We start from the raw sequence: 24,724 nt of genomic DNA on the forward strand, positions 1-24,724 counted from the left end.
GACAAAAATTTTTCTGTTCTGACGTATACTATTCTTTCAAGGATCTTAGAAAATGTGGACAAAAGAGAAATAGGTCGGTAATTACCGACATCCAACTTATCACCTTTTTTTAAATAAAGGAATTACCTTGGCTATCTTCATTTGATTTGGTACTGTACCATTTTCTAAGGAAAGGTTGAATATATGCACCAGCGGGGAAACAATAGAATTTATTACGGATTTTAAAATAAAATTATTAATTTCATCAAAGCCAGGGTTTTTTTTTATTTTTCAAACCAGATACTATATCAATAACTTCTTGATTATATGTTGGAGCAAAAAATATTGAATTTGGATTAGGCGGGCCGAGAAAGTCCGAAAAACTTTTCGTCGCGGGAGGAATATCTTTAGCTAGATTTACGCCAATGGAAGAGAAATGGTTATTAAAAATATTTGAAAGGTTGTCACCATCATCAACAATGACATTATTAAATCTAATTTGGAAATACTTGATTTATTATTGGAGAGATTCATTGTCTGTTTTAGAACCTTCCATGTGTTTTGCATGTCGTGTTTATATAGAGCCAACTGCCTCGCAAAGTAATTTTTCTTTTCAATGCGTAATATTTTAGTAAGTGTATTCTTATAAGATGTGTATTTTATTTTTGATTGTTCTGTACCTTTCATTTTGAATTTATAAAATAAGTTATTTTTTCTATTAATCGAACGTAAGATAGATGGCGATATCCATGGTGACTTAGAAATCGTTTTGTATGTATTACGCTTATCTTTTTTAAGGGTATATGCAGGTCAAATTTCTCATTTATTATATTCATAAAAAGGTTAAAGGACGCATTAACATCTACAGAATTGTATACAACTGACCAGTCGACATTATCCAAAGAAGCACCTAGACTGGCTGTATTTTCGTGCGTAGGTCTACGTCTTCGTTGTTGGGAGTGTATCGGTCTAATTGGTCGTCTTAATGAAAAATGAGTAAAAATCGGGAAATGGTCCGTCATGTCAGAAAGTATTATAAAAAATCGGGAGGAGGGAGAATGTTGCAGAAAATATTGTCAATACGTGTAGCAGTTTCATTAACTACACGAGTTGGTTTAGAAATCAGAGGCAAGAAGGAGGCCGAAAAAAAAGTTTCAAGAAAATCTTGAGATATATTGTTGTGTTTCAATAAATCAATGTTAAAATCACCTATAAATATTACATCCTTATTAACGAGAGCTGGATTATTTGTTGTTTGGGAAAGGTAAGTTAGAAAGTCATTTGTATTTGAGTTTGGGGGTCTATAAACTACACCAATAATCATATTTTTACTACCAGGAATATTAATTTCAATAAATAGAGATTCTACAGTGGCGTTCATGGAGTTAAGATAATCACAAACCGTATACTCGTAGTCATGTGAAATATAGAACGCTACCCCACCCCCAGGTCTGTCTTCTCGGTTATTCATTACGAAATCATATCCGTTAAGAGAAAATTGATGGTTAGAATCACACGATATCCATGTCTCAGTAAGGCCAATTAAAGAAAAGGGGCATTTTTTAGAATTTGAAGTGTTATTCAAAAGTAACTGAAGTTCATCAAAATGTTTATTCAAACTTCTTATATTAGCATGCATTATGCTGAATGTATCGTCGTTAAAATTTTTTGTAAGATTATTTACCTGATGTTGCGTAATATACTCAGAAGAAGGATTTTGCAATATGTTATGATCCTGTTCAAAATCGAGATCTAATTCTTCCGAAGCTAAATTTATATTATTAGTAACAAAATTATCATAAAATGAAGGATTCATTGGGTTGTTAAGTACAGTATCCTGAGGTCTCAATTCGCTGAAGAGGTCATCATTATCCAATGATGTAAATGGAAACTGAGGTGTATTGTCTATGCTAAGAAGTCAGTACATATCCGAAAGTGTTGTGTTATGTCCAATAAAGTGTCGGTCAAGGTCATATAAGAGGCAGTAAAGCAAAGTAACAAAGTGAGGGGAGAAGGCAAAGAACACAAAACACATATAGAACATGAAGAAGGACGAGGAGGCGCAACACAAAGGATTCTTACGCAAAAACGAGAACGTAGGGCAAAGACCTCTAAGTGTGAACGATGCAAAGTCAGTGAGAACGGAACGATTACCGAAACAAACATTGGCGGAGGAGATAAAGTGAGAAGCTCCAAAATAAAATAAAATGTAGTGAGATACACCTATAAAATAGTACATTCAAATATCAAGATATAATTTCAAATATGTATAGTGAGTAAAGAATAAAGGAATACGACATACATGGCATGATAATTGAACATATTTGAGCACAAGTCTTCTAATAATCTTTGCATTCTAATAATTGAACAAGAGTACCAATCACCAAATACTCAGAAATTATTTCATAGTTGTGGCAAGAGCGAACAAAAACAAAGTCAATGAGTTGAAAGAAGGGGACATGCCCAACATGTTGAAATGTCAAATGGATAATAGAAAAGGAAGATTGTCATTTAATGTTAATAAAAGTAATTATTAACAAGAGGCAGACATTTCCTTTTCAAGTATTGTGTAAACAAAATGTGGATTATTCAACTTGTAATCCATAGTAAAACTGACAACAAAAAGTGATGCAAGCATGCCTGGCATGATCAAGAGCAAGTAAACACAGATTATTATTTTTTTTATATATATATAATTGGGTAATGCTAATGTTACAAAAATATAGAAGTCAAAATTGGCATTAATCGAGACTAAAGACATTGTAGTTCATGATTTGCATAACTCAGACGCTGTTTTATGATCTTGCAAGAGGGGGGGGGGGGGCGCTGAGACAATGCTAAGCAAAAACAGTCCAAAAAAAAAATCATGTCCAATTGTTCTGAGCAACCTGGTTTTGACATTAAAATTTCAAACTAGTCTTGCTCAGTAATGCGTGAAATGTTTGTCTCATATTAATATATGAGACGATAATAATATATTATTAAAATAAAATAAATAAATGAATTATATAAATTATGTAGATGAAACATTACAATTCAATTCCATTTGAACGAAAAATACATGGGAATCCCGGTTTCTTTTTTGGGGGGACGCACTGTATATATATCCTATATATAAGTATATTTATAAATATATCCTACCCACAGGTAGTTAACAACCTACCTTTTGATCTTTATTTCGTAATGATATTTATAATTGTCATGCTAACACACGAGTATATGGGGAAATGTTACACGCGCACGGCACCTTTGGGCATTATTGGAAGTAGGTCTGGGCCTGGTCGTAGCGGGCTCTTCGCGATTGTTTTCTTCGAATGCTAATGGACACAATCATCCTTCTTAACTTGCTTTATAAAAATGTTTTTTACATGTTATTACGAGCCAAGTAATATAAGCAATCAACGTCCGCTTAAAAAAATCGAATGAGATTTTTATGTTGAACACGTGATCTTTTTTTTTCTTTTTTTACTCTAATAGGGCAACCTTTGTTCAGTCAAGGAATGTATTTTGGGTCGGAGAGACATCAAGCAACATTCCAAACCGTAAGTTATTTTCTGTATCATTCAAGAATGTATCGCAGTAAAATAGAAAAAAAGTAGTTTGCAGTGTTTAGATTAACATTAGAATTTCAATTATGATCTAGGATTATAAGTCGCCAAGGTCTTTTTAAAATAATGTTAGGAACGTTTCTATCAAATGTGTAACTGCGAATAAAAGGCGTTGTTATATAACTTCTAATATGCGTCTGACTTTCTTCGAATTTTTTTTTTGAATAGTTGAGTATTCTTTGCTTTTTTATAACAATGCCTTGAGCATAAGTTCCTGGCATGCTTTTGCAAAATAATCAATATGCGTCCGTGAAACATGGTTTTAACATATGCACAAATTAATATTTAGTTTGTAGGAAACAATAAGATTGTTTTGAATGATTGCATGATTATGCAGTAGTTGAATTATTAGTTTATGGACGTAGTTCTGTTTCTGTATTAATATTGATATTAATATTGTCATCGTTGATTTATCTCCCCCCCCCCCTCCCCCTCTCTCCTTTTCTCTTTCCCTCTTTTCCTTTATCTATTTCTCTTACACTCCCTCTCTCCATTCATCTATTTCCCTCTCTCCCTTCCTCTTATCGTATCTCTCTCTTTCTTTTTGTCTGTCTTTATTTATCTCTTGTCTGTTGCATATTCTTGTCTTGATCTCTCTTTGTGCCTTTGATTATGCCCATCGTACAATTTCTAACTAATGGCTTTATATGAACAGAATGCAACAACGGAGATATATGTGGTGATAATGGCATTTGTTCGGTTGTCAATGGAGGTGTCAGGTGTACTTGCACAGACGGATACACAGGGACCCTTTGCACCAGTAATTCTTTATTTTGTTCTTTAAAATTCAATCCGTGGACCCCATAGCAGAAAAAATCACTAAAACTCAACTCTAAAAAAAAAGATATTCGACCAATCAGGAGTGTTCATTGCCACTGATCTTTTTTTAGTTGTGTTTAATCGCAAATCTTTCTGCAAAGGGCCCAAGGAATGATTCACCTCATCACCAAAGTTTTAAAATTTGTATCATTCAAAATAATGTTTTAATCTGTATCACTATTGATTGCCAAACGTGAACCAACGCATACACTTGTAATGGGATAGGCTTTTCCACGAGTTACATGATAACAAAACGCCGGAGTGACGTATAATGCATGTCAAAAAAATCAAACATTTTGAAAAAGAGTCCGTTTATAGAGTTTACCTCTTTATAATAATACGAGTCTTCTTTTAAGGAAATGAGAATGTGACAGTCAACAAAAGTTTGCATGAGGAGTAGGTTTTACATCGTCGACACTGCGTTTTATTTTTATTCGGTGATACGCTGTAAGGCTAGTTCTTTACCCAAATTAGTAAATCGACACGTTGTAAGACATTCACTTGTCATACACAAACATATCTTTGTAGTTATTCAAGACATTTAATTAAAATATCTGCATGATAATTTGAATATTCATTTCAGTAGGGAATCGGTAGAAACGATAAAAGTGATACATGTAAAGATGCAATTGCATCTCTGTACCGACCTTTTTAAATGTAATCAAACAAACTGAATATGATGGATATTTTACATACATTACTTGTGTCTTTTTCGCACCCCTTTACTAATTTGGTATTGCAGAATATGAAATAGGTATAATCCTAAACCTTATGTGATTATTTCAATGGAATGTTGTGTATGTTATAATTACTCAATATAATACCAACCAAGAATCTAAGTATTTAAAGAAACGGTCTACTAATCAATGGTAAAATTTTACTGATAGTCAACTGTCAAAAATTACTCAAACTTATTATTTGTTTTTAATCGGAAGCTCCGCCAGCGTCTGACCCCTGTAACCCTAATCCCTGTCTGTCTGGTGGGAATTGTACCCCAAATGGAAGCACGTTCACGTGCACCTGCCCAGACCTCACTACTGGATCAACATGTGAAATAACATGTAAGTGAGAAACAAAGTAATTTAACAAAATATTATTTCACTGCTTAGTTTCTTACACGCCAGAGTTCTATATGTTACAGAAAACACGAATTCCTTGAATAAATGAATTAATTAAAACGGAAGATATATAGATGAAATCAGGAAACACAATATGGAAATTTCCGGTCTGCAAATGAGCCTGGATATATATTCAGTCAGTATAATCAAAAGCTATTTTAACGTGAATTATCTTCGTATTCGATTATACAGTCAGTGGACCTCACCAGGACCTGTGACGTAATTCATTCGACTGAAGACGATTATTTATGTTCTCAATATCCAAAGGAGTCTTTATGTGCTAACCTCGCCTTTCAAAAATGTAGTTCATGAGCTTATTCAAATTGCACATCGGACAACACAATCTTTAAAGTTTTTAATGAGCGATGTTGAAGAGTCCGATATCACTTGAATTAGAGTCCTTATCCCTGTAAATACCATCTATTGTTTATTGTACATAACTGTCTGTGTAGTGACTCCTTGCGATTCGGATCCGTGTCTAAACGGAGCGACCTGTACGAACTCGGCGGATAATACAACGTTTATGTGCGACTGTCCTTCCGATTTTACTGGAACCACGTGTGAGACAGGTAAATTCATGACTGCCTGTACCATGTACATACCTCAGTAACATCAATTCAGTGGGCACCAAATCGAAGAGTAAAAACGTGATACCCGTATAGGTCGGTTTACTCTCGATATGGCGTCGGCTTAAATCAAAGCGTGACTGATGTATATTTTCCACCTGTCATTTGTTTTCATCCCCTAAATCCCATCATACATTAAAGTTCAGAAATGTGATAAAATTTCATGTAAAAGGAGCAACAAAAATCATCAAGCAAACAAACGCAAGTTTATGTGTAAGCAAAATAAAATAACAGTAAATAAGCAAAGAAGTGCGCGTAAAAACATTTGACTACATATTTACCAAAACAAATGTATAGACTGTCATAAAATTCCATCTACACCGCTGATTCATTTCACTTTAGTAACAAGTAAAATCCTATCTCACTTTGGATCCATACTATAGGTCAAATCATTTTCCTATAGATGTCATAGCAATAGCATAAAAGAAGTAAAGACCGGATGTGTACGCAGAGTACTATTAGATTCATGTATACCAGCGTCCAACGGTTTATTGAAATAATTAACATATCATATCTATCTGTGCTACCTCCTATGACCCTTTGAAATTTATGCATTTTTCTGAAATCTGTGCCATAGGCAAGATAGGTAAATAATCTGCTCATAGTTTACAAAGATGTGTCTGCAACCAATGTATCTCTTTGCTTTGCATATTCATAGAAATAAATCTGTGTGCAAATAATTCGTGTGCAAATGGAGCTACTTGTGTTCCTGATCCTAATTCTATGAGCTACACTTGTGATTGCGTGGATGGATTCACTGGGGAACGTTGTGAAACAGGTTGGTATTACCACAGAAACACAGGCATCATGTTACCTCATTCATCTAGCTTCCTTTTCAGTTATATGTGTAAAATCTTGTCAATCACATGAACGTATAGAAAGCATAACCTTTATTATTAATTACCATTATTATATCTATCCCCAATTCAGGTAAATATCATATGCTGATGCACATGTAGCCTATAATAAATGTATATGTCTATGGCGCTGAATGTTGGTCAAGCTGATATTATGAGATTAGTATAGAATGAGAACTAGCATATCTTTTAGTGGAATTTTGTGAATGAAAACAAAATCTAATCAAATAAATCCTTACTGAATTCAAACTACTCATGTACTTGACAGTGTTTAATAATGATTAATAATAAATTTGTTTTGCCTCATCATTTTTTTATCGTCTCATACACTTTCTGATGCATGATAATATAAATAGATTAGTTATCTTTCAACTATTGCAAAGTTCTTCGGTGGCAAATTTTCACAAATGTTTCTCATTCGACCTATCATTAAGTTTGCATTACTTTTGCTGATTTCTTCCCACTATCTTGTCTATCTAATAACCATAAAATGTAATTTCAAACTTTCTAGATAAAAACCCATGTGATAACAATAGCTGTCAAAACGGCGCTACTTGTAACCCTGTAGCCGGTTCTACTACTAACTACACGTGTCAATGTACCAATGGATATACTGGAGACTATTGCCAAACAGGTTTGTATATAGAATTTGTGATTATTTTTAAAATTAGTTATTTTGTTTAATAAAAAGGTTCTAGTTTCCATGTAGGCGACTCATTACTTAATGTGCTTCCCAAAAATGATTTTTCTTAACCTTTTGATTTGCCTTTTCCCGTCATCATTAAAGTGTTTATGTTGTGATAGTTAGAAGTCTTGCTTTTGGTATATATGTTGATATCCTTACTAACAAATATATCTAATCTACCCAGCAAATTAATAAATAGCATACGTAACTATTGATATGTAAACGGTTCTTATAATAACTACACATGTCAATGTCCTAATGGATTTACCGGAGAATATTGCCAAACAGGTTGGTATCTTTTTTGTGTGTTTTGGATTTATTTTTGTGTGTACATGTTTGTGTTGTCGCGCCATATCGTAGTTATTATAAGTCTTAACATTACAATATTTGACTTTGGCGGATTTTATGTTTAACCCATATGTAAACATTTTATTTTCAATGCATATATTGTGTTACAAACCTTCCATCTATCCTGACACACGTGGCTGGCATACGTAACTATTGATACCGTGGCTGGCCGTATTATCACTTTGTTGTACCTTTATGATCTATAAAAATAGATCCTTGTGATAGTAATAGCTGTCTAAATGGCGCTAAGTGTAACCATGTAAACGGTTCTTATACTAAATACACATGTCAATGTCCTAATGGATTTACCGGAGAATATTGCCAAACAGGTTGGTATCTTTTTTGTGTGTTTTGGATTTATTTATGTGTGTACATGTTTGTGTTGTCGTAGTTATTATAAGTCTTAACATTACAATATTTAACTTTGGCGGATTTTATGTTTAACCCATATGTATACATTTTATTTTCAATGCATATATTGTGGGGGGGGGGGGTGTTTCATGAAAGGACTTGTCGGACGTTTTATCCGACATCTATCCTGACACACAAATATTTGTATTTGAAATTACACTTTACTTTTGGTGGTCATTTTGCTTGTCTTGTAAAACTCATTTATGTTTACTTCGATCCTTTCAAACATACCCTATGTAGAAACTATTATACATTAGATTAGAAATATATATATATATATATATATATACATATGTATATCTTGCATGTGCATGTGTGTTATGTATTAATGCGGAATTAAATTTATGTGCCAATAACTTATGTGAGAACGGGGGCAGCATGCCTTCCAATGCCTAACTGTATCAACTACTCATGTGACTGTGTCGCTGCATTCGACGGAGAACATTGTTAAATAGGTGGGTATTTCAGAGTTGTTTTTTTTGTAAAACGATAAGATTGAAATATCAATAAAATTCTGCAGTTATATAATCTATTCAATCAATAATATCAATCACAGAATCTGATTTTCAATGAACGGTTAAAGCTAAAATTAGTTAAAGGTTATGACGATGTATTAATATGCATTATGTGCTACCATTATATTCACTTGAATAACGATTTCGTGTAAATACCTAGTGTAGTGGTTCGCTCCCCAGATCAGTTTATTCGGGAGGAGAAACCTGCTGGTCACAGTAATTCAGTTCCGAGGAATAGGTGACGCAAAACAAATTATGAATAAATAAATACTGAAAACGCTTATACTTTAAATGAATAAATGAGTAATACCCGTATAACTTCTCTTATAGATATCTATATCACTCATTAATGTAGAAATAGATTCATGTGCCAATAACACGTGAGAATGGAGCAACATGTGTTGCTATGCCTAACTAAACCCCTCAAAAAAAATTTTGCAACTCAATTTTTTGGGATGATATCTTTTTGGTTAATTAAGTATAAAATGTGAAACTGGTATCATTAGAAAGCTGAATTATTCCTCTTTACAATGACATGCCATTCGCTGTGATTATGTAATCATGGAATATGCAATCACCCTGAACATTGAGAAAAGTCAGAAGTGAAATGTTGCAAAATGCATTGATTTCTAACAAGAGTCTCAATTTCTATAGAATTTCCACCATGCAGGTGACAGTGAATGCACTCGGTCCATCCTCGAAACAATTGGAAATTCACTATTGGAAACGACGCATTTTGCAACATTTCATTTCTAACATTGCTGCGTATTATCATGTCTGTGTATTTCATGATAACACTAGCATTACAAATGACACATGATTGTAAAGAAGAATAATCATGCTTTCTAAAGATATCACTTTTACACATGATGATGGCACATTAAGAAATTTATTAGCACTCAAACTTGCAGTTTGAGTTGCAGAACTCAAACATGACATGGCAACGAATTTTGCAACATTTCATTTTTTACATTGCTGCATATTTATCATGTCTGTGTATTTCATGATAACACTAGCATTACAAATGACACATGATCGTAAAGAAGAATAATCATACTTTCCAATGATACCACTTTTACATATGATGATGGCACACTAAGAAATTTATTAGCACTCAAACTTGAGTTGCAGAACTTTTTTTGAGGGGTTTATATTATACAAATAATGAATGTTTATGAGTGCAATGGACAGAATACCTCATGAGGTGAAAGATGAAATGATCCATTCAACGAGGCGTGGCCGAGTTGAATGGATCATTCATTTCATCTTACACCCAATGAAAATAACATTCATTATTTGGCTTATACGACACCTAAAAATATTTCATATGAAATTAATCAACTTCTTTGCAAAATATGCTCATTCAGTGCGAGCTCGGTCTGCTGATTGTCGCGTAATACAACATACGCGCTGTAAACACGAGTGGTGCCTGCAGCATGCAGTCCAGCTGCGCGCGTGCAATGGACAAAATCGTATGGCTTGAAACTTGTACGATGTACAAATCCAAAATTGAACGGTTGATGACGTCATCGTACATAGGCTAAACGATTGATATCACACTAGCAATTAAATGACAAGGTTCTATCTAGTTGTCGTATAACAACTACTCGTGTATTTGCATGGATGGATTCGCTGGGGAACAATGTGAAATAAGTTGGTGTCTCAAGATTCAATTATTTTTAAAAATGTGTACAAAATCTCACTGTTTTTGTGTTATTAGATTTTGAATTCCATCACCACCGACCACTGATCATTTAATCGTAACGATATTTGGAAATACCCTCAATGTTTCATGAAATGATTGGGGAAAGTCATGTAAAATTTGTTTAAGTACTGTACTATAGTAGAAATAAGAATGCTTTAGTACTGGCTCATTCTATAGCAATCCTTCGATTTCAAGTTTATATCAGTCTCTGTGGATAACTCTTGTTATTTTTTCTGGTGATATTATAATTAAAGACTTATTACTCGATGGATGCTATAAACATACGGTAAATTATTACTCACTACCTTATTAACACATCCCTTCATCGGGTATTTTTATAACACCTGTTTTGATTATTGTAAATCTTATAAATATATATATACATTGATTTAGGGAAATAAGAGCATTTATTTCATTAGATATTTATGTCCGATCGTCACATTTTACATATTATTTCAAAATTTCTAGAATAGATCCTTGTGATACTATAGCTGTTAATATGGCGATACATGTAACCCTGTAAATGGTTCCCTATTAATTACACAATTATGTCAAAGTCACGTTCTTTGTCATTAACGAATGAATTCCAGTAAAATATAAATTTGCACCTCATAGACACCTCTGAAGAAGAAAAACTTGTTTTTCAGTGTTTAGATTTGGATTAAAATTTCAAATATGTCTAGGATTATACAGTGGACAATATCATTTGAAATAATATTAGTAAGGTTTCTATCAAATTTGTAACTGCGAATAAAAGATATTCTCATAATAATTCTAATATCCGTCTGACTTTCTTGACTTATTTTTTTTGTTTCAATAGTTACATATTCTTTGCTTTTTGATAGCAAAGCCTTAAGCGTAAGTTCCTGGCATGTTTTTGCAGAAAAATAATCAAAATGTGTCCTTGAAACATTGTCTTAACATATTTGCTTGCACAAATTAATATTCGATTTTTTTTAGAGCAAAGAGATTTATATTGAATCATAAGTTTTATAGACCTAGTTCTGTTTCTGTATTCATATTACTATTGATATTGTCATCGTTGATGTATTTCCCCTCTATCTCTCTCTCTCTCTCTCTTTCTTTCTCTCACTCATTCTCTCCATTTATCTATTTCTCTTACCCTGTCTCTCTCCCTCTCTCCTCATCTATCTCTTCTCTCTCTTTCCCTTTCTATCTTTATTTATCTATGTATGTTGTTATCGCTTTCTGTTTTATCTCATTAATATCCTTAATTACGACCACCATACAAATTCTAGCTAATTGCTCTATATGTACAGAGAACGAATGCAGCTCTGGAAATGTGTGTGGTGATTATGGCATTTGTTCGGTTGTCACTGGAGGTGTCAGGTGTACTTGCACAGACGGATACTCAGGCACCCTTTGCAACAGTAATTCTTTATTTTGTTCTTTAAAATTCAGTCCAGGGACCCCATTGCAGGAAAAAAACTCATCTCTAATATATATATATATACATATATTTATATTCGACCGATCAGAAGTGTTCATTGCCACTGATTTTTTTTTATTTGTGTTTAATCGCATATCTTTCTGCAAAGGGCCCACGGGAATGATTCAAGTCGTCACCAAAGTTTTAGAATTTGTATCATTCAACATAATGATCTAATCTGTATCACTATTGACTGCCAACGTGCACCACAGCATACACTTGTACTGTGATAGACTATTACATGTGTTACATGATAACAAAAGTCGGGAGTGGCGTACAAACACAATGTGTATCAAAGAAGCAAACACTTTGAAAAGTGTCCGTTTAAACTTTTCTCCTCTTTATAGTAATACAAGTTTTTTAAGGGAATGAGAATGTTACTTCATCGACACTTCGATTTATTTTTATTTGGTGATACTCTCTAAGGCTCTGTTCTTTACCCAACTTAGTAATTTGATGCGTCGTAAAACATTCCTTGTCATACACAAACATGTCTTGGTAGTTATTTAAGACATTTAATCAAAATATCTGCACGCTAATTTGAATATTTATTTAAGGGAATCAGTAGAGACGATAAAAGTAATACATGTAAAGATACAATTGCATCTCTGTACCGACCTTTCTGAATATAATTAAACACCCTGAATATGATGGATATTTTACATACATTACTTTGTCTCTTTTCGCACCCTCTTTACTAATTTGGTATTGTAGAATATGAAATGGGTATAATCCGAAATCTTGAATAATCATTTTAATGGTATGATGTTTGTGTTATAATTACACAGTGTAATACAAACCAAGAATCTGAGTACAGGGGCGTCGATCCATTTTTCAGATGGGGGGGGGGGGGCAAAATCATTAACGTTCCAACGGCGCTGGATCGTACAAGACACCCACACATACACACAAATATATATATATATATATATATGACTCATGAGACACAGACACGTATCTCACCAACAAATTAATGCGAGCGCGAAGCGCGAGCTGATTTTTTTTAAAGTATACTGACAGGAAAAGCGTGCCTGTTTAGAACTGTTTGTAGTAACTCATGAGGAGGATACATGTACATATCTCACTACACAGATAGTACGAGTGCCGAGAGTAAGCTAAAATTTCTTCATATTCTGACCTGAAAGCTTGATATTCTAAGCATTTTTGGTACCAATGATTAAGATTGGTATCTAAAAGAAGAATAGATGCGAGCGCGAAGCGCGAGATGAAAATTTTGATTTTTTGATCTGAAAAAATGACAGTTTTAATGGACGGTTTTTTATAAAGAATAAGATATATATCCAAGAAAAGATGATTGCAAATCGAAGCAGGAGTTCTTTTGAGGCTTTAAAGTGAAAACGGGACATTTGCATTCACCTATTTAATCATGAAAAGTATGGACTTTTGCTACAGAAATGATGAGAGCGCGAAGCGCGAGCTGAAAGTTTTTATATTCCAATCAGAAAAGCGGGCATTTTGAGCACGATTTTAAATAAAGAACGAGTTGTGTATCTCGTTCTCTCTTGCTGAACATTACAATCTTGTTTTTTTTTGCCATATCAGGAATTATTGGGGGGCAAAATGATATGTTCCCCCCCCCCATATTTTCATTGGTGGGGCGATCTCCCCTCCCCCTGCCCCCCCCCCCCAGGATCGACGCCTCTGTCTGAGTATTAAAAAAAAACAACTACTGCTTATTGTGAAAATATAACTTTATATTCTTCTGTCAAAAATCAATCAAACTTATTATTTGTTTTAGATCGGAAGTGCCGCCAGGGTCTGACCCCTGTAACCCTAATCCCTGTCTGTCCGGAGGGAATTGTACTTCAAATGGAAGCACGTTCACGTGTACCTGTCCAGACCTCACTTCTGGATCAACATGTGAAATAACATGTAAGTGAGAAAAAAATAACAAATTATCATTACTCTCCTTATTTTCTTCCACGCCACAGTTCTAAATGTTACAGAAAAACACAGTAATTAAAACGGCGGATATAGCTGAAATCAGGAAACCCAATTTTTTGGTCTGCAAATCAGCCAGGATATGTACTCAATCAGTGTTGTGAAAAGATATTAAAATTGCACTTCGGTAAACATGATCGATAAAGTTTATATTGAGTGATGTTGAAGTGTCTTATTTCACTTGAATCAGAGCCCCTATCCCTGTAAATGCCATAAATGCCATTCATTATTTATTATACTCAACTGTCTGTGTAGTGACTCCTTGTGATTCGGATCCGTGTCTTAACGGAGGGACCTGCACGAACTCCGCTGACAATACAACGTTTATGTGTGACTGTCCTTCCGATTATACTGGAACCACGTGCGAGACAGGTAAATTCATTACTGTCTCTACCATCAGTCACATCAATTCAGTTGGCACCAAATCGAAGAGTAAAGACGTGATACCCGTATAGGTCGGTTTACTCTCTATGGCGTCGGCTTAAATCACATTGGGATTGATGTATATTTTCCACCGGTCATTAATTTTCATCCCTAAAGTTCCATATGTTTTAGTTTTAAAAATGTGATGAAACTCCATCTAAAAGTAGCTAAAAACAATTATTGAGCAAACATCGCAAATTTATGCGTAAAAACTTAAAACAACGGCTTGAGAAGCAAATAGGCGCGCGCAAAAACATTTCAATATAAAATATTTACCAAAACAATCTTCACTGCTGATGCATTTTACTTTAGTATTAAACAAACTCATATCTCACTATCAATTTAAAAACTCATATTATTAATCAAACCATTTTGATATCGATGTCTTGGCAATCTTACAAAAGAAGTAAAGGCGACACAGCTTATATTTTTCTCCCTGCCGACGGATGTGTACACAGAGTAGTATATTCATTTTGTCCCTCTTATGAATATTTATCGGTATTCTAGATAAGCGATTGGTCGATTCACGATCATATGACTTTCAATAGGAAGGCACATCGATGCAAATAGCTCCGTATAGTTTTCTTCTAGCTCCGTATATATTTCGATATAATTTCATGGGGAGAACTGCGCATGCTATGCTCGATATGTTCTCTCAACATTGAAGTGTGCATGCTCCCTGAATTGAACAGATGCAGATCCTCACCGATATCTGCGAAATAAATAAATGAATAAAATAAAATACAAGCTCTTGCTCAAATACTTACCAACAATCTGAAAAAACACAGAAAACAGTGTAGAATTGGGTCTAGTTTGTCATGCAGAAAATATAATTCCATCACGGCCATTCACAGACGACACTTGAATTATGAGTTAGCATACCTAACAAGGTGAGTCGAGATCCGATACTCTCGAGTCATTTACGTTAGCCTGCGGCGCTTACAAAATTATCTTGTGTGCCACTGCACCGGCGAAGCACAGCGGACCTATCATTAACTGCAGTGGGCTAGAAGCCGCGCGCAGCCTACCCAGGAAGTGGTTAGCATTATCTCGAGAAGGGCTATTGAACTAGATCCGGCAAGGTTAGAATTGGTCCAGATTGGTTACACATCAGCAAGGACTAAGTTAGATCTGCAAATTAAAGAGGGATATAAAACAAATATTCCGGGCGTTTCCTTCGAAAGCACAGTGCGAATATTGATCCTCGGTTCGGGTTGGACTGGCAATATCAAAATATTTTCCCTCGGGGAAAATAGCAATTGCCAACCCAAATAAATTTTCCCAATATACTTTCTCAAAGCCTGATATATTTGTAAAATATACCAGCGTGCGATTGATTACAACAATTAACATATCAGTATCTATGGTACCTCATGTGACACTTTGAACTTCATTCATTTTTTTGACGTCTGTGACATAGGCAGGATAGGTAAATAATCTGCTCATAGTTTACAAAGATGTGTCTGCAGCCAATGTATCTCTTTGCTTTGCATGTTCATAGAAATAGATCTGTGTGCAAATAATTCGTGTGCAAATGGAGCTACTTGTGTACCTGATTCCATGAGCTACACTTGTGATTGCGTGGATGGATTCACATCAGGACGATGTGAAACAGGTTGGTATTGAAAGGGGTAGAATACCTGAACAAGAACCAGACTTCAGACAGGATAGTTTTAGAGTCACACAATAACATTAAAAGGCTTTATTCTACAGATAACTCCTAACCAAGACCATAGCTTTAGCAGCTTTCCCAAAAGTCGCACTCCCCTTCCTTACATGTATCAAGCAGTCCTCAGTAATATATATGAAAGCTTCTAGTGCAAACAATACTGTGTATGCCTGTAAACCCTTACACTATTACCATAGAAAATAGAAACATAGCCTCCATGTTACTTCGTTCATCCAGCTTCCTTTTCAGTTTTATGTGCACAATTTGTCAATCACATGAACTTATAGTAGCATAACCTATGACATTATATGCATCTTCCAATTCAGGTAAATATCATATGCTGATGTACATGTAGCCTATACTAAATGTATATGTCTATGGCGCTGAATGTTGGCCAAGTTATGAGATTAGTATAGAAGTAGGATTTGCATATCTTTTAGTGGGATTTACTAAATAAAAAAAAATCTAATCAAATAAAGCCTTACTGAATTCAAAATACTCATGTACGTGACAGTGTTTAATAATGGCATGTATGAGTAAATGATTGTGGTCTCATCATTTTTTCATCGTCTCATACACTTTCTGATGCATGATAGTATAAATAAATTAGTAATCTTTCATCTATTTCAAAGTTCTTTTGTGGCAAATTTTCACAAATGTCTCTCATTCGACCCATCTTTAAGTTTACATTACTTTTGCTGATTTCTTACCACTATCTTGTCTGTCTAATAACCATAAAATATAATTTCAAATTTTCTAGAAATAAACCCATGTGATAACAATAGCTGTCAAAACGGCGCTACTTGTAACCCTGTAGCCGGTTCTACTACTAACTACACGTGTCAGTGTCCCAATGGATATACTGGAGACTATTGCCAAACGGGTTTGTATATTCAATTCATTTTTGTTAATAAAGGTGATAGTTTCCATGTAGGCAACTCATTACTCAATGTGCTTTCCTAGTATGATTTCTCTAAAACCTTTTGTTGTATTCTTTGCCCGTCATGCTTTAAGTGTTTATTTCATGAAAGTTTGTAGTCATGATCGCAGTATAAATATCCTTACTATCAAACACATCTAATCTGAGCTTTGAGCAAATAAATAAATAGCTTACCTAACTACAGATATTTTTAAAATCATTTTTTTTTAATAAAGTGTAAATTCATACATAAAATGTAAACATCTAATCTGAGCTTTGAGCAAATAATCAAATAGCTTACCTAACTACAAATATTTTTAAAATCATTTTTATAATAAAGTGTAAATTCCATGTAGGCAACTCATTATTCAATGTGCTTTCATAGTATGATTTTTGTCCCTTTGATGTGTTCTTTGTCCGTCATGCTTTATTAAAGTGTTTATTTCATGATAGTTTGTAGTCATGATCGTAGTATAGATATCCTTACTATCAAACATATCTAATGTAACCTTTGAGCAAATCACTAAATAGCATACCAAACTATGGATGCCGTGTCCGTATAATAACTGCTTCTGTACCTTTTCTAGATCCTTGCGAAAGCAATAATTGTCAAAATGGCGCTACCTGTAACCCGGTAGCCGGCTCTACTACTAACTACACATGTCAATGTCCTGCTGGTTTCACCGGAGATTATTGCCAAATAGGTTTGATATATTCTTTGTTTATTTTCAAAATCATTTTTTCATATAAGTGTAAATATCCATGTAGGCAAGTCATTACTCAATGTGCTTTCATAGTATGATTTTTGCCCTTTTTGATGCGTTCTTTGTCCGTCATGCTTTAAGTGTTTTTTAATGAAAGTTTGTAGTCATGGTCGCAGCATAGATATCTTTACTATTAAACACATCTAATCTGAGCTTTGAGCAAATAATCAAATAGCTTACCTAACTACAGATATTTTTAAAATCATTTTTTTAATAAAGTGTAAATTCCATGTAGGCAACTCATTATTCAATGTGCTTTCATAGTATGATTTTTGTCCCTTTGATATGTTCTTTGTCCGTCATGCTTTAAGTGTTTATTTCATGATAGTTTGTAGTCATGATCGCACTATAAATATCCTTACTATCAAACATATCTAATGTAACATTTGAGCAAATCACTAAATAGCATACCTAACTATGGATGCCGTGTCCGTATAATAACTGCTTCTGTACCTTTTCTAGATCCTTGCGAAAGCAATAATTGTCAAAATGGCGCTACCTGTAACCCGGTAGCCGGCTCTACTACTAACTACACATGTCAATGTCCTGCTGGTTTCACCGGAGATTATTGCCAAATAGGTTTGATATATTCTTTGTTTATTTTCAAAATCATTTTTTCATATAAGTGTAAATATCCATGTAGGCAAGTCATTACTCAATGTGCTTTCATAGTATGATTTTTGCCCTTTTTGATATGTTCTTTGTCCGTCATGCTCTAAGTGTTCTTTCATGATAGTTTGTAGTCATGGTCGCAGTATAGATATCTTTACTATTAAACACATCTAATCTGAGCTTTGAGCAAATAATTAAATAGCTTACCTAACTACAGATATTTTTAAAATCATTTTTTAATAAAGTGTAAATTCCATGTAGGCAACTCATTATTCAATGTGCTTTCATAGTATGATTTTTGTCCCTTTGATGTGTTCTTTGTCCGTCATGCTTTATTAAAGTGTTTATTTCATGATAGTTTGTAGTCATGATCGTAGTATAGATATCCTTACTATCAAACATATCTAATGTAACCTTTGAGCAAATCACTAAATAGCATACCTAACTATGGATGCCGTGTCCGTATAATAACTGCTTCTGTACCTTTTTTAGATCCTTGCGAAAGCAATAATTGTCAAAATGGCGCTACCTGTAACCCGGTAGCCGACTCTACTACTAACTACACATGTCAATGTCCTGCTGGTTTCACCGGAGATTATTGCCAAATAGGTTTGATATATTCTTTGTTTATTTTTTTCATATAAGTGTAGATATCCATGTAGGCAAGTCATTACTCAATGTGCTTTCATAGTATGATTTTTGCCCTTTTTGATATGTTCTTTGTCCGTCATGCTCTAAGTGTTCTTTCATGATAGTTTGTAGTCATGGTCGCAGTATAGATATCTTTACTATTAAACACATCTAATCTGAGCTTTGAGCAAATAATTAAATAGCTTACCTAACTACAGATATTTTTAAAATCATTTTTTTTAATAAAGTGTAAATTCCATGTAGGCAACTCATTATTCAATGTGCTTTCATAGTATGATTTTTGTCCCTTTGATGTGTTCTTTGTCCGTCATGCTTTATTAAAGTGTTTATTTCATGATAGTTTGTAGTCATGATCGTAGTATAGATATCCTTACTATCAAACATATCTAATGTAACCTTTGAGCAAATCACTAAATAGCATACCTAACTATGGATGCCGTGTCCGTATAATAACTGCTTCTGTACCTTTTCTAGATCCTTGCGAAAGCAATAATTGTCAAAATGGCGCTACCTGTAACCCGGTAGCCGACTCTACTACTAACTACACATGTCAATGTCCTGCTGGTTTCACCGGAGATTATTGCCAAATAGGTTTGATATATTCTTTGTTTATTTTCAAAATCTTTTTTTTTTTATATAAGTGTAAATATCCATGTAGGCAAGTCATTACTCAATGTGCTTTCATAGTATGATTTTTCCCTTTTTGATATGTTCTTTGTCCGTCATGCTTTAAGTGTTTATTTTTTAATGAAAGTTTGTAGTGATGGTCGCACCATAGATACCTTACTATAAAACACATGTAATCTGAGCTTTGAGCAAATCATTAAATAGCATACCTAACTATGGATATTTTTAAAATCATTTTTTAATATAAGTGTAAATATCCATGTAGGCAACTCATTATTCAATGTGCTTTCATAGTATGATTTTCCCCCTTTTGATGTGTTCTTTGTCCGTCATGCTTTAAGTGTTTATTTCATGATAGTTTGTAGTCATGATCGCACTATAGATATCCTTACTATCAAACATATCTAATGTAACATTTGAGCAAATCACTAAATAGCATACCTAACTATGGATGCCGTGTCCGTATAATAACTGCTTCTGTACCTTTTTAGATCCTTGCGAAAGCAATAATTGTCAAAATGGCGCTACCTGTAACCCGGTATTCGGCTCTACTACTAACTACACGTGTCAATGTCCGATAGGATTCACCGGAGATTATTGCCAAATAGGTTTGATATACTGTTTCTGTTTATTTTTAAAATCGTTTTTTTAAATAGACGTGTAAATATTCATGTAGGCAACTCATTATTCAACGTGCTTTCATAATATGATTTTTCCCCTTTTGATGCGTTCTTTGTCCGTCATGCTTTAAGTGTTTATTTTTTAATGAAAGTTTGTAGTCATGATCGCATCATAGATATCCTTACTATCAAACACATCTAATCTGAGCTTTGAGCAAATCATTAAATAGCATACCTAACTATGGATATTTTTAAAATCATTTTTTAATACAAGTGTAAATATCCATGTAGGCAACTCATTATTCAATGTGCTTTCATAGTATGATTTTCCCCCTTTTGATATGTTCTTTGTCCGTCATGCTTTAAGTGTTTATTTCATGATAGTTTGTAGTCATGATCGCACTATAGATATCCTTACTATCAAACATATCTAATGTAACATTTGAGCAAATCACTAAATAGCATACCTAACTATGGATGCCGTGTCCGTATAATAACTGCTTCTGTACCTTTTTAGATCCTTGCGAAAGCAATAGCTGTCAAAATGACGCTACCTGTAACCCGGTATTCGGCTCTACTACTAACTACACGTGTCAATGTCCGATAGGATTCACCGGAGATTATTGCCAAATAGGTTTGATATACTGTTTCTGTTTATTTTTAAAATCGTTTTTTTTTAAATAGACGTGTAAATATTCATGTAGGCAACTCATTATTCAATGTGCTTTCATAATATGATTTTCCCCCTTTTGATGCCTTCTTTGTCCGTCATGCTTTAAGTGTTTATTTTTTAATGAAAGTTTGTAGTGATGGTCGCACCATAGATACCTTACTATAAAACACATGTAATCTGAGCTTTGAGCAAATCATTAAATAGCATACCTAACTATGGATATTTTTAAAATCATTTTTTTAATAGAAGTGTAAATATCCATGTAGGCAACTCATTATTCAATGTGCTTTCATAGTATGATTTTCCCCTTTTTGATGTGTTCTTTGTCCGTCATGCTTTAAGTGTTTATTTCATGATAGTTTGTAGTCATGATCGCACTATAGATATCCTTATCAAACATATCTAATGTAACCTTTGAGCAAATCACTAAATAGCATACCTAACTATGGATGCCGTGTCCGTATAATAACTGCTTCTGTACCTTTTTAGATCCTTGCGAAAGCAATAGCTGTCAAAATGGCGCTACCTGTAACCCGGTAGCCGGCTCTACTACTAACTACACGTGTCAATGTCCTGCTGGTTTCACCGGAGATTATTGCCAAATAGGTTTGATATACTGTTTCTGTTTATTTTTAAAATCGTTTTTTTTAAATAGACGTGTAAATATTCATGTAGGCAACTCATTATTCAACGTGCTTTCATAATATGATTTTTCCCCTTTTGATGCGTTCTTTGTCCGTCATGCTTTAAGTGTTTATTTTTTAATGAAAGTTTGTAGTCATGATCGCATCATAGATATCCTTACTATCAAACACATCTAATCTGAGCTTTGAGCAAATCATTAAATAGCATACCTATCTATGGATGCCGTGTCCGTATAATAACTGCTTCTCTGCCTTTTTATGACCTCTAGAAATAGATCCTTGCGAAAGCAATAGCTGTCAAAATGGCGCTACCTGTAACCCGGTAGCCAGTTCTACTACTAACTACACTTGTCAATGTCCTACTGGTTTCACCGGAGATAACTATAATGATTTCAGTAGCTTATAACTGTTACTGTAATTTGCTATTACAGGTTTTATGAAACAGGATCCAGATATGATGATGTCCTCGAAGTAACTGCCAGCTTATATATATAAATTTCCACTATTCTGGCAGCTTCTAGTATTGCATTTAAAAGAACACTCTCTTACAGGTCTAAAGTGCTATGATTCTCACTTTTTAGTTTGGTTGCGAGAGGATCCGGTTCGTTTCCCGTACAAGCCCCCCAAATTATTTGTTACGACACTGCAACAAATAACTAATTAAACTAATTCTAATTTTGAATCCTTTCTTTATTTACAGGAAATAGATAATACATTAAACAAAATTAAAAAAATATTCTCACATATCTTGAAGATTCAGTTCCGGATAATCCTCAAATAAGTCCTGTATTAAGTCCGAATAGTGTTCAACCTGGCTGGCAATTATTTCTTTGATTAAAGTCCACAATGCTGGTGATGATGGAAGCGATGCTGAAAGGCGATGGATAACTAAACTCACTTTATTTTGATATGTCCGTGAAGAAGAAGTGGATGATGATAAACAGTCGATTTCAGCAATCCATGGTTGACAAATGTTTTTTAGAGCAGGTTGATGATCTCGATGAGAACTGAGACTTCCTCTCTCAATATAACTACAAATATTGATGATGTGCAAATTATTCCACAGAAATTAATGTTGTATTCCAGGTGGAGATAAACTATGCTCTGACAAAGACTGACATGAAGTCTAGCCTGAAACTCTGAGTTCTGATTCTTTGAAGAAACTGCCAGCTTATACTGTATATATATATATAAATTTCCACTATTCTGGAAGCATCTACTATTGCATTTGAAAAGATCATTCTCCTTCTCTCTAGGGCAGTCCCACTCTAAAAGACTCTTGAATGACCTCAGTGAAATGAACAATGTAGACAACATAACTAATCATATTGTCCTTTTTTACTGCTGGCAGTCACTATTGTAAATTACAGAAATACCAGACATTGCAGTGCCTCATTAAATATGCGTGTACAAAACAATGCTAAACGGACATTCTGATATATTCTTATAAATGCAATGAACTTCCTTAGAGAAAAAACCTAAATTGATGAATGTAATTTCTCTTACGACCCTTCTTATACATAACACAGGTTTTTTAAACAATTTTTATTCATTTTTTAAATCCTTGATTTTTTTTAAACAAAGGTGCTAGTTTTCGTGTAGGCAACTCGTTCCTTAATTTGCTTCACAAGATTTTTTGTATAGCCTTTTGATGTGTTCTTTGCTCGTCATGCTTTAAGTGATTATTTCATAATAGTTGGAAGCCTTGCTTTTAGTATGTAATTATGTAGCTATCCTTACTAACAAATATATCTAATTTACCCAGCAAAATGATAAATAGCATAGATACCATGGCCATATTATCACTTTTTTGTACCTTTATGACCTTTAGAAATTGGCCCATGTAATAACAACAGCTGTCAAAATGGCGCTACATGTAACCCTATAAACGGTTCTACTACTAACTACACTTGTCAATGTCCTAATGGATTTACCGGAGAATATTGTCAAACAGGTTGGTATTTTTTGTGTGTTTTGAATTTATTTGTGTGTGCACATGTTTTTGTTGTCGCGCAATATCGTAGTTATTGTAATAGTCTTAACATCTCAATATTCTACTTTAGTGGATTTTATGTTTAACTCATTAAGTACATTTTATTTTCAACGAATATATTTTGTTACAAACCTTCCATCTGTCCTGACACACAAATATCTATATTTGTAACTACATTTTAGTTTTGGTGGTCATTTTGCTTGTCCTGTTAAACTCATTTATGTTCACTTGTGAGTTTATCATACCGAATCCTTTCAAACAAACCCTATGTAGAAACGATTATACATTAGATTAGAAAAAATGATATCATATCATTTTGCATATACAAGTGTGTTATGTAATAATGTGGAATTACATCTGTGTGCTAATAACCTATGTGAGAACGGGGCAGCATGCCTTCCAATGCCTATCTCTATGAACTACTCGTGTGAAAAAGTCGCTGGAGAACGTTGTGAAATCGGTGGGTATTTCATAATTTTTTTGTTTAAAAAAGATAAGATTGAAATATTGATTGGAATTGTGACTGGAGGGTCTATAACCTATTCAATCGATAGTATCAATTATAGAATCTGATTGTCAACGACAAGTTAAAGCTAGAATAAGTTACAATTTATGATGATGTATAGCTGCCAAGTATGATTAGAGATTTTCGGCATATGTAGATATCCTTACTAACAAATAAATCTAATCTACCCAGCGTAGCTATGGATATCGTGCCCGTATAATCACTTTTTGTACCTTTATCATGTTTATGACCTTTAGAAATATACCCATGTAATAACAACAGCTGTCAAAACGGTGCTACATGTATCCCCGTTAACGGTTCTACTACTAACTACACATGTCAATGTCCAACTGGATATACCGGAGAATATTGCCAAACGGGTCTGTATCATTTTCGTTCATGATTATTTACAATATATCCTAATTTTTGTTAGTTTTTAGTAAAATTGTACAATAGCATGATGAATGTATACGCTTAAAGGCCACCGTACACTTTTATTTAGAAATAGACCCCATCCCTTTTACAATAATACATGTATAAC

At 34.0% G+C, this 24,724-nt stretch overlaps 1 protein-coding gene across 5 annotated transcripts in view; it reads left to right on the forward strand.

The window, feature by feature from the left end:
* LOC121408365 (neurogenic locus notch homolog protein 1-like) overlaps positions 1-24,724 on the forward strand; it is a 153,774-nt gene that overhangs the window by 24,560 nt on the left and 104,490 nt on the right. For all 5 annotated transcript variants that reach the window (XM_041599815.1, XM_041599816.1, XM_041599818.1 and 2 more), the window contains exons 3-21: positions 3,457-3,521; positions 4,243-4,347; positions 5,342-5,467; positions 5,977-6,093; positions 6,809-6,928; positions 7,519-7,641; positions 11,952-12,062; positions 13,889-14,014; positions 14,339-14,455; positions 16,008-16,121; positions 16,936-17,058; positions 17,682-17,798; positions 18,321-18,437; positions 18,963-19,079; positions 19,596-19,712; positions 20,886-21,002; positions 21,531-21,647; positions 23,517-23,639; positions 24,441-24,563. In XM_041599815.1, the coding sequence (XP_041455749.1) occupies positions 3,457-3,521; positions 4,243-4,347; positions 5,342-5,467; positions 5,977-6,093; positions 6,809-6,928; positions 7,519-7,641; positions 11,952-12,062; positions 13,889-14,014; positions 14,339-14,455; positions 16,008-16,121; positions 16,936-17,058; positions 17,682-17,798; positions 18,321-18,437; positions 18,963-19,079; positions 19,596-19,712; positions 20,886-21,002; positions 21,531-21,647; positions 23,517-23,639; positions 24,441-24,563 (2,195 nt within the window). The remainder of the gene's footprint in view (positions 1-3,456; positions 3,522-4,242; positions 4,348-5,341; positions 5,468-5,976; positions 6,094-6,808; positions 6,929-7,518; positions 7,642-11,951; positions 12,063-13,888; positions 14,015-14,338; positions 14,456-16,007; positions 16,122-16,935; positions 17,059-17,681; positions 17,799-18,320; positions 18,438-18,962; positions 19,080-19,595; positions 19,713-20,885; positions 21,003-21,530; positions 21,648-23,516; positions 23,640-24,440; positions 24,564-24,724) is intronic.

The sequence above is a fragment of the Lytechinus variegatus genome, chromosome 2 (assembly GCF_018143015.1).
Source record: "Lytechinus variegatus isolate NC3 chromosome 2, Lvar_3.0, whole genome shotgun sequence".
NCBI lineage: Eukaryota > Metazoa > Echinodermata > Echinoidea > Temnopleuroida > Toxopneustidae > Lytechinus > Lytechinus variegatus.